The 15,228-nt window shown below is 43.0% G+C and overlaps 1 protein-coding gene across 2 annotated transcripts in view; it reads right to left on the bottom strand.

The window, feature by feature from the left end:
* VEZF1 (vascular endothelial zinc finger 1) overlaps positions 1-15,228 on the bottom strand; it is a 96,286-nt gene that overhangs the window by 9,767 nt on the left and 71,291 nt on the right. For both annotated transcript variants that reach the window (XM_077295337.1, XM_077295336.1), the window contains exon 4: positions 2,578-2,764. In XM_077295337.1, coding sequence (XP_077151452.1) covers positions 2,578-2,764 — 187 coding nt within the window. The remainder of the gene's footprint in view (positions 1-2,577; positions 2,765-15,228) is intronic.

The following is a 15,228-nucleotide window of genomic DNA, read 5'->3' as shown; positions in this document are numbered from 1 at the left end:
TTTGTTTTGTTTTTTTACACACGGTGTTGCATGCAACCTTACCTCAGAGAGGGTCTTGAAGAGTGGGACGCTGGTGTAAAACTTATCTATGTAGAGATAACCCTTATCCAGCAGTGGGTGAAGCAATTCCCACACAATTTTCTCACTAAAGGTACCGTCACATTAAGCGACGCTGCAGCGATAGCGACAACGATGCCGATCGCTGCAGCGTCGCTGTTTGATCGCTGGAGAGCTGTCACACAGACCGCTCTCCAGCGACCAACGATGCCGAGGTCCCCGGGTAACCAGGGTAAACATCGGGTTGCTAAGCGCAGGGCCGCGCTTAGTAACCCGATGTTTACCCTGGTTACCAGCGTAAAAGTAAAAAAAACAAACAGTACATGCTCACCTGCGCGTCCCCCAGCGTCTGCTTCCTGACACTGACTGAGCTCCGGCCCTAACAGCACAGCGGTGACGTCACCGCTGTGCTTTCACTTTCACTTTAGGGCCGGATCTCAGTCAGAGCAGGAAGCAGACGCTGGGAGACGCGCAGGTGAGCATGTACTGTTTGTTTTTTTTACTTTTACGCTGGTAACCAGGGTAAACATCGGGTTACTAAGCACGGCCCTGCGCTTAGTAACCCGATGTTTACCCTGGTTACCAGTGTAAAACATCGCTGGTATCGTTGCTTTTGGTGTCAAACACAACGATACACGGCGATCGGACGACCAAATAAAGTTCTGGACTTTATTCAGCGACCAGCGACATCACAGCAGGATCCTGATCGCTGCTGCGTGTCAAACTAAACGATATCGCTAGCGAGGACGCTGCAACGTCACGGATCGCTAGCGATATCGTTTAGTGTGACGGTACCTTTACCCCCAGGACAGGGGGACATCAAGGCGGTAAATCTGGGTGTCCTTCCCTTCGTAGACGCCAAATCTGTAGATGTGCCCGGAGGTAATCTCACACAGTTTAATTCCGTACCTGGCCCTCTTGCTGGACAGGTATTGTCAGAATTTTAGCCTCCCTTTAAAATGAACCAGAGATTCATCTATAGTGATGTCCCTTTGGGGATTGCATGTCTCAGAACATTTTCTGCTGAAGTGTTCAACCACTGGCCAAACTTTATATAAAGGATCAAAGTTCAGATTGTCTCAGGGAGGACACGGTGCATTATCACTACAATGCAAAAATTTTTGGATCGCTGCAAATCGTGTCCTTGTCATGGCCATAAGGAACACTGGTGTGCTGTAGAGTACATCAGTACTCCAGTTGTGCCAAAGCTCTGGTTTTCTGATTATGCCCATATGCAGCACAATTCCCCAAACTGTCATTTCTGCTGCATTTACAGTGGTCCATCTGGCAAATGATGACGTTGGATTTTGAGTGAAGAATTGGTGGGTATACAAATTTGTCTGGGTCTACCATAAGATTTATTATTTCCTCGCTGAAAAAGAATTTGAAAAAGTCAATTTCAGTGAGGCCTGTAACATCAAATTGGATTCCTGAGCTGCTGCTTAAATCCAAAGTAACAGGCTGATAATTTCTGGGGGGGTGGAGTCCATATGGAATAGTTGCTGAAGGGGGTTGCCTTAGTCCTAGGGTGCCTTGCTGGGGGTTGCTCCTCACTAGATGAGGAGGAGGAGGAGGAACAGAGTAATGTGGGATCTTCCTCACTGCTTGAATCAGTGTCGGAGACTTTGTTGTGTGGGGCTTGTGTAAAGGGTACTATTTAGTATAAAAAACTAAAGAGAAAAAAGAAACATTTTGAAGAAACGCTTAGGTGAAATAAAATGAAAAGATTTATCAGTAGATGTAAAAAAAAAAAAAAAAAAAAAAAAAAATTTACACCGAGTCATTGGCTGCTATGGGTGTAAAAGGAGAAAAACTCACGGTGTGGCCAGCATCCCCCCCCCTCCCAACTCAACCTTATTGAGAACCTTTGAAGCATCCTCGAGCTAAAGATCTATGAGGGTGGGAGGCAGTTACATCAAACCAGCAGCTCTGGGAGGCTATTCTGATATCCTGCAAAGAAATTCAAGCAGAAACTCTACAAAAACTTATGCAAGAACTGTAATGGTAATTACCAAAGAAGAGGTCCAATGTTAACATGTAACTTGGCCTCTTAAGATATTTTTGATTGAAAAAGCTTTTGATTTCAGTAAATGTGACCTATTAATGCTGCAAATTCAACAAATGACCATTTTCAGTTCTTTATATAGGTTCTTTCAACCTTTGAAATGTTTGGAAACTGTTACGCATAAAAATTTGGAACAGTGCGTTTTGATTTTTTCAGTTTTGAAAAAAAATACGGTTATCACTGGGAAGTTTGTGCAATAAAATGTGATTTATACTCTTAAAGGTTGACGATTTGAACATTATAGTGACTCAATTGAATAGACTGTTTAGGAAAATGAGAGAAAAAAATTGCATTTGAATAATAATTTGGAATGAGGTATAGTTTGCTGCCTTCCCTTTGATGTCAGCCCTCTTACACTAAATAAGGTGACATAGCAGAATGAACGGTTACAAAGCAAACCCAATTATTACAAATTTATTATATCCAATGGTTTGAAAAATAAGAAAATTCTTTACCTTGGAACTTTTTTCCTTGCTTACAAGTATTACAGTTAATACTTTGACTTTGGCCATGTGTCTTTAGGTGACTGGTGATGTAGGCTGGACTAAGAAGCTTGCCGCATACATTACATGAAACCTTTCCTTCGTGGCGCACCATGTGTGTTCTCAGCCTGTCTTTTGTGGCAAAGGCAGCCGTACATGTCTAGAACAAAAACAGAATGTGTTGGTGAGAAAAATAAAAGAGGGCAAGAAAATCTGTAAAAAAAAACAAAAAAAAACGACATTATTGGCTAGGACACAGACTCATTTAAATACAAATTATTGCTGACCCAATTAATGTTCTTTGTTGAATTTAGTGGCTCTGATGGTTAAATGGAACCTGTCAGCAGGATTGTGCACAGTAACCTACAGACAATGTCAGGTTGGCGCCGTTATACTGTATAAAATGATACCTTGGTTGATGAAATCCGTCTTGTGGTTGTCGTTTAATCTTTATTTTCAGTTTTGAGTTAATGATATTCTCACGCTCCAGGGCGGCCTGTGGGGGGGGTCTTCATGTGGTGCTCTGCTTAGCTATTCATATTAATGGATTCTGACAGGTCTTCTGACTGATCCCTCAGTGACCTGTCCCGTTTTACATACTGAATATTATAATATATAATATATATAATATCTATATACACACAGTACAGACCAAAAGTTTGGACACACCTTCTCATTTAAAGATTTTTCTGTATTTTCATGACTATGAAATTTGTAAATTCACACCGAAGGCATCAAAACTATAAATTAACACATGTGGAATTATATACTTAAAAAAGTGTGAAACAACTGAAAATATGTCTTATATTCTAGGTACTTCAAAGTAGCCACCTTTTACTTTGATGACTGCTTTGCACACTCTTGGCATTTTCTTGATGAGCTTCAAGAGGTAGTCACCGGAAATGGTCTTCCAACAATCTTGAATATATATGAGAAAAAAAACGTCTGCAGGCCTGTGTTGGCTGTGGCACCTGCACTGCAGTATGATTGCATGCATAATGTGCATATAATTATTATGGTTGAGGTTATACGGATATTAAAAAAAAAAGTTAATTATGGGGCAGGTCAGTGAGGGATCAGTGACCTGTAAGCAGTCTGCATTATGAATATCTAAGCAGAGCATCACATGAAGACCCCCCCCCCCCCCACAGGCCACCCCAGAGCACGAGCATATCATTAACTCAAAACTGAAAATAAGGATTAAACAACAACCATGAGACGGATTTTAGCACCCAGGTATCATTTTAATTCGTATAACAGCGCCAACCTGACACTGAAGGTTACTGTGCCCAATCCTGCTGACAGGTTCCCTTTAAAGGGAATCGGTCAGTAGCATCAACTCACTTGTCGGCCATATGGGCATGTAGGTCATAGAAAACTGAATAAAAAATGATACCTTGATCTCCGATGTTGTACTCTAGAGAAATCCTCGTTTTTCCTAATATGTAAATGAGCTGTTAAGATCTATGGGCCGGACACAGACCTGCCTGACAATCTGCCTCTGAAGCTTATAATTTTACAGAATTGTAATTATGTGCTATGAGATAACTGTAGTATCTATGTGAATGAGAACACTATATCTTTCTAAAAAGTGATAGTGATTCTCAATAAAATCACTGTTAGGGTTCGCTCACACGAGTGTACAAGTCAGGCGAGTGCAATACGATAAAATAAGGTATTGCACACAGACCAATGTTCTTGAATGAGGCAGTGCAGATCTGCGGATTTTTTTCTCAGTTGTATTCGCCGTGAGTAAAAATTTGCAACATGCTGCGTTTTTGAGTCCGAAATTGGATGGGTGTGAAAAAAAAAATCGTATGCCACACAAATCCATATGGCACCAGGTTTCTACTGATACATAAATATTTAGAATTGAGAGTCCTCAGTGGTTGATACCTTTTAATGGCTAACTGAAAAGATGGTAACAAATTGCAAGCTTTCGAGACTACTCAGGACTCTTCATCAGGCAAAGACTAAAAAAAAATTCTGGAGAATCACATATTTATGCACAACATAGCACAGAAGGAAAAAACATGGATAAGACAGGTAACATGAAGCAGAATTACCATGAGTGATAAACAGTTATGTCCATGAATATTGGACCAGTTCTTAGATAAGGAATGTTTTATTGTCCTCTGATTGGGGTCTGGTTCTGTTGTGATGACCCCACATGGTCTGAGAGGCAAATTCCTTAGTTGATGTAAAAAGACATAAATCCATGAGACACATTCATTCCTGCACTAAGTGTCAAAGGTCATCATCAGTTTATATTCCCACTAGATGGTGGCCCGATTCTAACGTATCGGGTATTCTAGAATTTGTAGGTAGTATATAGCACAGGCTACGAACTATATTGCACAGTGACGTAGTATATAACAGAGCTACGTAGTATGTAACACAGCGTACGTAGTATATAGCAGAGATACGTAGTATATAACACAGCCACGTAGTATATAACATAGCCACGTAGTGTATTGCACAGGTATGTAGTATATTGGTCAGCCAAGTAGTATATAACAGAGCCACGTAGTATATTGCAGTCGACGTAGTATATAACAGAACTGACACAGCCACATAGTATATTGCACAACTACGTAGGATATAACACAGAGCACGTAGTATATTGCACACCCAGGTATTATATTGGACAGTCACGTTGTATATTGCACAGTCACATTGTATATTGCTCAGCTACATAGTATATAGCACAGAGATGTAGCATATAACAGAGCCCACGCAGTATGTAACACAGCCCACGTAGTATATAGCAATGTGGGCACTATATGCGTGGTTAAAAAGACTTAAAATAAAAAATAAACATATACTCACCTTCCGAAGGCCCCTTGAAGTCCTGGCGCCTGTGTGCGGTGCACACGGCAGCTTCCGGTCCCAGGGTTGGTATGAGCGCAGGACCTGTGATGACGTCGCGGTCACATGACGTCATGGCAGGTCTTTCTCGCATAGCATCCTTGGCACCGGAACCTGCCGCTTGCACTGCCGAGGACAGCGTGCGACGTCGGAAGGTGAGAATAACCTTTTTTGTTTTATTATTATGATTTGTAACATTAGATCTTTTTACTATTGATGCTGCATACGCAGCATCAATAGTAAAAAAAGTTGGTCACACAGGGTTAATAGCTGCGTTAACGGAGTGCGTTACACACCGCGGCATAACGCGGTCCGTTACCGCTGGCATTAACCCTGTGTGAGTGGTGACTGGAGGGGAGTATGCGGGCGCAGGGCACTGACTGCAGGGGAGTAGGGAGGGACTAATCGGACTGTGCCCGTCGCTGATTGGTCGCGGCAGCCATGACAGGCAGCTGGCGAGACCAATCAGCAACGCTGGATTTCCGTTACGGAAGTTGCGGACAGAAAGACGGAAGTACCCCTTAGACAATAATATATATAGATATTCTTCTGTCTCTGAGATTTGAAGCGACCTTTTAATACAAGTAACACGGTACCAAGATATATATCTTTCCTGTACTGATACATAGCAATTCTATAATTTGTAAAATAGGAAACTCTAAATGGTCCTGTAAAAGAATAAGAGCTGAGGAGTAAAAAAAAACAGATTGCATACGGATTACACACGGAGGAGTGAGAAAAATTCTTCCACTCTCCCAGATGAGAATGGTACAGATTATTTATGCGCTCATGTGACCTCAGCCTTATAGTTAACTAATCAGTAGAAAGTACATTGTATTGACTCCACATACACATGCAAATTAGGCAAAACTGACAGTTATTCAGGCACTACTCAGTTTGTGACTTTCATAATTAAGGTCAATCCACAGCACAATGTTTTGGCTCGGCGAATGTTGCACATATAAGGTATGTGTGGTAATTAAATAGAACTGTGCAGATATTGAAAATGGTCAATTTATGATTTTTATAAATGGGGAAAACTGGTAAGTCTGCAAAGGATGTCATAATCGTTGTTATATTCACTCCAGTATAGAACTAAATTAACTTGGACGACCGCCAACACGCAAGCATGCAGCGGTCTACCGGTGTGCCGCTCTTAACGCAATTATGAAACTCTGCAGCAAGCAGAGTATCTATCCTTCACTCTTGCACGCTGCTGTCACATGTGATTTCCTGCAACTGCAGGCGGGTGTCAGGTTTCGCTCTATACTAATGCACGTTTTGCCAACTTCTTCCATAAAATAGTGATCAAAAAGTCACATGTACCCAAAAATGGGACAAATTAAAGGGAACCGGTCACCCCCAAAATCGATGGTGAGGTAAGCTCACCGTCATCAGGGGCTTATCTACAGCATTCTGGAATGCTGTAGATAAGCCCCCGATGTTACCTGAAAGAGGAGAAAAAGACGATAGATTATACTCACCCAGGGGCGGTTCGGGTCCGATGGGTGTTCCAGGTCCGGTCTGGAGCCTCCCATCTTCATTTCATGACGTTCTCTTCTGGTCTCAACGCCGCGGCTGCGGCGCAGGCGTAGTTTGTCTGCCCTGTTGAGGGCAGAGCAAAATACTGCAGTGCGCAGTCGCCGGGCCTCTCTGACCTCGAAGGAACAGATGAATGACCTCGGGGAGACCAAAACATCCAACACTGCGGAGACACCATCACGTGTTTCTCAACGCAGTGATCCAGAACACTGCCCCCATCCATTATGGGAAATATGCAAACGCATGTAAAGTAAGCTGCGGAGACACCATCACGTGTTTCTCAACGCAAGCAATGAATAGCCAGGCCTTTCTCCGGGAAGGAACAACCACGGGAAGGGCAGCATCCAATAAAGGAGAATATCCAATAAAGGAAGACCACCTATGCCAAGCATGGTATCCATCCACAAACAGCTGTTTCGGGGGTTTTGCCCCTCATCAGTGTGGAGTAGGAAACTGGCTATTAGGAGCAGTGCCTGGTGAAAGGCTATGAAGGAACAGATGAATGACCTCGGGGAGACCAAAACATCCAACACTGCGGGCCTCTCTGACCTGTCCCAGCGCTTGCGCACTGCAGTACTTTGCTCTGCCCTCAACAGGGCAGACAAACTACACCTGCGCCGCAGCCGCGGCGTTGAGACCAGAAGAGGACGTCATGGAATGAAGATGGGAGGCTCCGGACTGGACCTGAGACACCCATCGGACCCGGACCGCAGCAGGACCGCCCCCTGGGTGAGTATAATCTAACGTCTTTTTCTCCTCTTTCAGGTAACATCGGGGGCTTATCTACAGCATTACAGAATTCTGTAGATAAGCCCCTGATGACGGTGAGATTCCCTCACCATCGATTCTGGGGGTGATAGGTTCCCTTTAAGTATATCTTGTGACGCAAAAAATAAGCCCTAAAAGTTCTGTTGCAGTAAAATTATTAAAAGGGATTTGTCACCAGGTTTTAACCACCTAGTCTGAGAGCCACATAATGTACAAACAGGGATCCCATCTGTAGTTTTGATAAAATTATTGCTTTATCAGCAGGAGATTTTCATTACTAGGTGACAACCCTTTTAATGGAGTTAAGATTATTTTTCCAAAAGACATTTTTTTGGGTTTCTGAAACTAAATCTGTACTGTTATATTCCAGCATCATTGTGTCACAAACTTGAAAGTCTTTTATTCCAAACAGTAATGCTCATTTCCAACATAAATAATGTCCTAAAGGGATTGTCCCACAAACAAATTACATTTTAATTAACAGATCTTAAACTAACAAGTTCCATAACTGGATGTGTAAAAAACCAAAATGTTCATATGAAAACAGCAGCTGCGAGCCCCTGCTGTTCTGTCTTTATATTAACTTCATTATTCCAAGACCTATTGATTAAAATGTACTTTGCAATATTTAAAGGGGGTTGTCCCATGAACACTCGCCAATGTAAAATAAAAACACTTTATATGCACCTGCCATACCGGCGGTGGATCAACAGAGGCTTGAAGGACATTGTTATGCCACGTGAGCCCTGCAGCCAATAAGCGGGCGCTAACTTCTGACATGTGAAGCTGCATGGCTGCCCATTGGCTGAATGTATGCAGGGCTCACATGGCATAACAATGTCACGCGAGCCTAAGGAGACCTGGGCAGATGTGGGAGGCGTGTGTAAGGGGTTTTTCATTTTACTTTGGACAAGGTAGTATTTAAGATATGGTTGTCCAAGTAGTGGACCACCCTTTAACTATACGTTAAATCTGAAAAAAGGGATGGGAATCAAAGCATCAATTTGTCAAAACATTATTTAGTAAAGTTCACATCTGCATTCGGATATTCCATTTGTCTGTTCCATTTTTAGGAATAAACAAAAGTTATGTCCATGATGATCCATTGCATAACTAATGAAAATAGAGAAGCAGATGGATGAAATTATTTATGGGGTCGGTCTGGGTTCTGTCATGTACATTTTTAGAACAGAAGGAAAAGTGAAACGTGAATCTTTCTGTTCTAAAACCTGTCACATTGCACAACCAAGAAGGACCACATAATATTAACAATGGAGTCCATCTGCATCACTTACGGAATGGATCCATTTCCACCAATAATTCTGTTCACCTGGCCCCATCATTCATACCGCAATGATGACATTGCACCACCTTGGCGAACAAACGAAGAGCCAGGAATGCCATAGGCTCTTGTCCAGGGATCACAGATTACTGATCTGGCTGAAGGACCAAAGTTCTGCTAACTGATTCTGCCATTTCTAGTTAATACGATCGCTCTGTCCTCAAACAGCATCCCTTGTTTGTACGAGGAGATGTGCTGCCAATAAGAATAAAGTCAGTAGCGTAGCTACCGGGGGGGCGGGGTATGCCCTGAGCTCTGCGCTGAGGGGGCCCACCCGGAGCTACGCTACTGTCAGGGCCAGCGTTAGGGGCCCCGTCCCCTAAGGGGCCCCTGCCTCCGGTCAATAATTATCTTTTATTTCCCCTGCATTTGCACTGCGCATGTATCTAAAGTAACATGCACAGTACAAACGCGATCACAGGGAGTCAAGAGAGCAGGAATGACAGGCCTCCAATTAGAGTGCAGGGAGTGAGTCATGTGACCGCTCTTCTGCAGTCTGTGGAGGAGAGGGGGAAGGGAAGTCACTCACCCAATCCTGGCTGAGTGCGCTCTGCTTCAAAGCTCCCTGCTGCAGAGAAGTCATCAGCTCCAACAGCAGCCGGGACGCAGCAGGCTCTGCCTCTGACTGTGAGCTCAGCTCACTGTCTGCACTCGTCTGCTTCTGCCTGGGAGGAGCCCGATAGCACCCAGGACCAGAGGACACACTGGACACAGCATGTGGAATGAGGAGTATCACATGTTATTTACCATGTGCTATGTCTAATCTGTTGGTTTGAATATATACATATAGGCACAGTATATAAAGCAATGAAGGTTCTTAACCTTGTATGTCTTATTTATCCTGCAATCTGGACAGAAACTGAAAACTGACATGTGATCAATAAGTGTCTTGGCACATTTTTATTTCATGCGTTTACAATAGCACAAAAATATATCATATCTGTAGGACTGAATATACACATACTAGTTCTTGGAAAGTTTCTTGCCTGACATGATAAAAATTAAAGACTGACATGTGGATTGACAAGTATCTTGGCAAATGACAATTATTATATGTAGGCAGATCAAAGCATAAAAAGATATATCTGATCCGTGTATAGGCATATAAGTTCAAGAAAACATGTTGCTTTTCAGTTTTATAGATTTTGCCTATCATGCAAGCCCCATCTGGTGCATTATGTTTTATATATTCGTCCAGTAACTGGCCTACAGTCATGGCCAAAAGTTTTGAGAATGACACCAAAATTATATTTTCACATGACCTGCTGCCCTCTGGTTTTTATTAGTGTTTGTCTGATGTTTATATCACATACAGAAATATAATTGCAATCATATTATGAGTACCAATTAGGTTATATTGACAGTTAGAATGAGTTAATGCAGCAAGTCAATATTTGCAGTGTTGACCCTTCTTCTTCAAGACCTCTGCAATTCTCCCTGGCATGCTCTCAATCAACTTCTGGACCAAATCCTGACTGATAGCAGTCCATTCTTGCATAATCAATGCTTGCATTTTGCCAGAATTTGTTGGTTTTTGTTTGTCCACCCGTCTCTTGATGATTGACCACAAGTTCTCAATGGGATTAAGATCTGGGGAGTTTCCAGGCCATGGACCCAAAATCTCTGTTTTGTTCCATGAGCCATTTAGTTATCACCTTTGCTTTATGGCAAGGTGCTCCATCATGCTGGAAAAGGCATTATTGGGCGCCAAACTGCTCTTGGACGGTTGGGAGAAGTTGCTCTTGGAGGACATTCTGGTACCATTCTTTATTCATGGCTGTGTTTTTAGGCAAGACTGTGAGTGAGCCGATTCCCTTGGCTGAGAAGCAACCCCATACATGAATGGTTTCAGGATGCTTTACAGTTGGCATGAGACAAGACTGGTGGTAGCGCTCACCTCTTCTTCTCCGAATAAGCCGTTTTCCAGATGTCCCAAACAATCGAAAAGGGGATTCATCAGAGAAAATGACTTTGCCCCAGTCCTCAGCAGTCCACTCCCTGTACCTTTTGCAGAATATCAGTCAGTCCCTGATCTTTTTTCTGGAGAGAAGTGGCTTCTTTGCTGCCCTCCTTGAAACCAGGCCTTGCTCAAAGAGTCTCCGCCTCACAGTGCGTGCAGAAGCACTCACACCAGCCTGCTGCCATTCCTGAGCAAGCTCGGCACTGCTGGTAGTCCGATCCCGCAGCTGAAACAGTTTTAAGATACGGTCCTGGCGCTTGCTGGTCTTTCTTGGGCACCCTGGAGCCTTTCTGACAACAATGGAAGCTCTCTCCTTGAAGTTCTTGATGATGCGATAGATTGTTGACTGAGGTGCAATCTTTGTAGCTGCGATACTCTTCCCTGTTAGGCCATTTTTGTGCAGTGCAATGATGGCTGCACGTGTTTCTTTAGAGGTAACCATGGTTAACTGAAGAGAAACAATGATACCAAGCACCAGCCTCCTTTTAAAGTGTCCAGTGATGTCATTCTTACTTAATCATGACTGATTGATCGCCAGCCCTGTCCTCATCAACACCCACACCTGTGTTAATGGATCAATCACTAAAACGATGTTAGCTGCTCCTTTTAAGGCAGGACTGCAATGATGTTGAAATGTGTTTTGGGGGTTAAAGTTCATTTTCTGGGCAAATATTGACTTTGCAAGTACAGTAATTGCTGTTAAGCTGATCACTCTGACATTCAGGAGTATATGCAAATTACCATTAGAAAAAATGAAGCAGTAGACTTTGGAAAAATTTATATTTGTCTCATTCTCAACATTTTTGACCATGACTGTACATTAATATGGAGATCCTCTTTGGCAGTGGCCATTGCATTAATCATGTGGGCAAGATGGCCACATGTTAGACCAGTAACTCAGGATCAATGATTGTATTGGCTGTGGTACGGACTCAAAGTATAATATTTATCTATTTTCACATTTTTCACAGTTGCTTTCAGTGGAGTTTTTGTTTGGACATTTTAAAAGTATCTTCATAAATTTTATATTTTAGCTGATGTTTATGTTAGAAGTTAGTCCTGTAACCTTGTAAAACTATATAATCTGTAATCTGAAATATCTAAATGGCCAATAGAGCACTAGTAAAGAGAAAGAGGGGCTGAGCCAGCTCCCCGGAAATAGGGGTTATGTGGTCTACAGTTGCCCACTATGGGTCTGATTCACCGTCTCTCCTGCCGTGATTGACATGGCTGACTTCTACTATGTCATCCACTGTCTGTCCAGCTCTCGCACCTGCACAGGAGGGAACAGACTGGATGACATAGGAGACGTCAGCCACGTCAGTAAAGGCAGGAGGATGGCAATTGTGGGGTCAGAGGAGGCACTGAGCAGGGACCATAGACACTCATCTGACTGGACGCTGCTGATTAGCTTACGAGAAGGAGAATGATTATTTTCTTAAGTTTGCGAGCGTCTGGCATCTTGCAGGATGGCTTTTACATGTGGCTAAAAGACAGTGGCTACAGGTCTAAGGCTACGTTCACATTTGCGGTCAGCGCCGCAGCGTCGGGCGCCGCAGCGTCGCCGCATGCGTCATGCGCCCCTATATTTAACATGGGGGCGCATAGACATGCGTTGTGCTGCGTTTTGCGCCGCATGGCCGCAAGCGTTGGACGCAAGAAAAGCATCAAGTTGCATTTTTTTTGCGTCCAACTTTCGGCCAAAAAGGACGCATGCGGCGCAAAACGCAGCGTTTTAGCGTGCGTTTTGCCGCGTTTTTGTTTGCGTTGTGCGCTGCGGCGCCGACGCTGCGGCGCACAACGCAAATGTGAACGTAGCCTTACAGATGAAAGGGAGCCTGTCACCAGGCTGTCCCCATATAAGGTCCGGCCAGCATCTGTACACCCTCACATACAGTGTTCTAGAATGCTCTCTATATGTCCCCAATCCTCTATGCAAGGCACAAAAAAGATCTTTTATTATACTCACGGATGGCGCGGTCTGGGCGTCTCTAGTCATGATCCGGCGCCTACCCTTTTCTTGTGATCGCTGTCCCACTTCGTGTGGAAGATGCGTCCTACATCATGCATTCCCATACGCACTACAGTACTTAGCTCTGCTTTCAGCAGCCCAGAGAGAAGTGCGCCTGCACAGGAGCACAATGGGTGACACTGTGTGGATGACGTAGGATGTGTCATCCAGATGAAGCAGTAATGGAGGATGGCGATCTTAAGTCAAGACCAGCTATGTCTTGGTGAGCGCCGTTGGTGAGTATAATGAGAGGTCATTTTTATGCCTTGGAAAGGGGATTGGGGACAGATTTACAGCCTTCCATATACAGGCTGCCTATGGGGATGCAATATGCAATGGAGGCTGCCTATGGGGCTGCATTACACTATAGAGGCTGCCTATGGGGGGGCTACATTATACTATATAGTCTTCCTATGGGAAGTGCATTACAGTATAAAGTCTGCCTATGGAGAGTACATTATACTATATAGAGTCTGCCTATGGGGAGTGCATTATACTATATTGAGGACTATATGGTGTATTATGCTATATGGAGGCTATCTAGGGGGCCATCATTCAGTGTGGAGATTACATTGATGTGGCCATCATACAGTGTTGGAACCATTAAACAGTTTGGGGGATAATAAGGGTCAGTATATATATATACAGTGGGGGGGGAATTATGTTGTGTATAAGAGAGCATCATACTGTGTATAGGCGAGCTGTACAGGTGAGAGACTTGGGACATTATTAAATGTAAAGTGGGCACTTATTGTTATAGGGGAACTCAGATTACTGAGACTGGCAAAGGAGCACGCAGGGCATTATTACTTTTTAGGGGACAAAATATGGGCAGTGTTTTCTAGGGCACTTGTACCCGGCATTACTATATTCTAGAGAGTTGCTTTAGAATTTAGAGGGTACAGAGAACCGCACAGCAGGTGCAGTAATAGGGACACATATAGCAGCAGCAGCTCAGTATTGGGGGATGAGCAGTTTAAGGTTGGGAATAGTTCCATTGGGGACAGTGCTGAAAATATGAATCGTGAAATGTGCCTTTGTTGGAATCTCTGCAGCCGAGTTGCGGCTGGAAGAAGTTGTTATGTCGGTCTGGGCCAGATGGAAAAGACGTGAAAAGAGAACGACTCCATCCGAAAGAACATCAGAGGTAAGTCACTTACTGTAACTGTGCTGTGATCACTTATATGTTCTGTAGGACTGGTATCTACCACCTTTTTTTAGTAATAGCGTGGTCATCTGCTGTGGTTCTCCTCCACTATTAGGGTGTGTCACCCAACTGTAATCAAGGTTACCTGGTTAGGGGCCCACTCAGAAGTTTCGCTTCCCCTCTGAGCCAAAACCCTACCTATGCCTCTGTCTAAAGTATATACATCGTATAAAAAATAAATAAAAATAGTATGAATATAGATTTTTCTGGAGTGTTATTGGGGGGTGGAGGATTATATTTGTTTGAATGGAACAATCGTATGCTTGGAAAAACATGACAACTTTATTGCTTTTTATGTATAACAAGAATTTATATATTGATACCATGTAATACTGAAAATCTCTTTGTTCTACTGATCATTTTGTAAAAATGTTATTGCTTAATTTTCTTAATAAAATTGATCGGATTTCTAAAAGAAAAAAAAAAAATGTTTAAAGGGTCTGATTGACGATTTGCAATTTATTTAAATCACTTATTTTTCATATTCGCTAAATTCTTCAAAATAGTGCATGCAATTCATGAATTTGTCACAATAATTTTTTCTCTCTGTAACCAGTTTTTGCAACTTTTAACTCCAAAAGTCACTAAATCTGACAAAAGTTGAAAAATTTGCCAAATTGAAAGCTCCACTGAAAAGGAAAGAATTACTCCACAAAACTGGAGAAACAGAAATGATAAATCAGGCCAAAGTCTGTAAAATAGTCAAAATATATTTATTTCTGCAAAACATTATGGGACAGTCCTGGGCAAACTGTGGCCCATGGGCCACATCTATCTGGTCCTGTGCTGTCCCTACCCTGTTACAATAAAACTTATTAAGGCCATGTTCACACAGTGCGTTTTTTACTGCAGAACCGCAGCGGTTTTGCCGCTGCGGTTCCGCAGCTGTTTTCCATGCAGGGTACATTACAATGTACCCCTATGGA

Source organism: Ranitomeya variabilis, chromosome 3 (assembly GCF_051348905.1).
Source record: "Ranitomeya variabilis isolate aRanVar5 chromosome 3, aRanVar5.hap1, whole genome shotgun sequence".
Taxonomy (NCBI): domain Eukaryota; kingdom Metazoa; phylum Chordata; class Amphibia; order Anura; family Dendrobatidae; genus Ranitomeya; species Ranitomeya variabilis.
The sequence above is the reverse complement of the archived record's forward strand: the minus strand, read 5'-3'. Positions and strand labels throughout refer to the sequence as shown.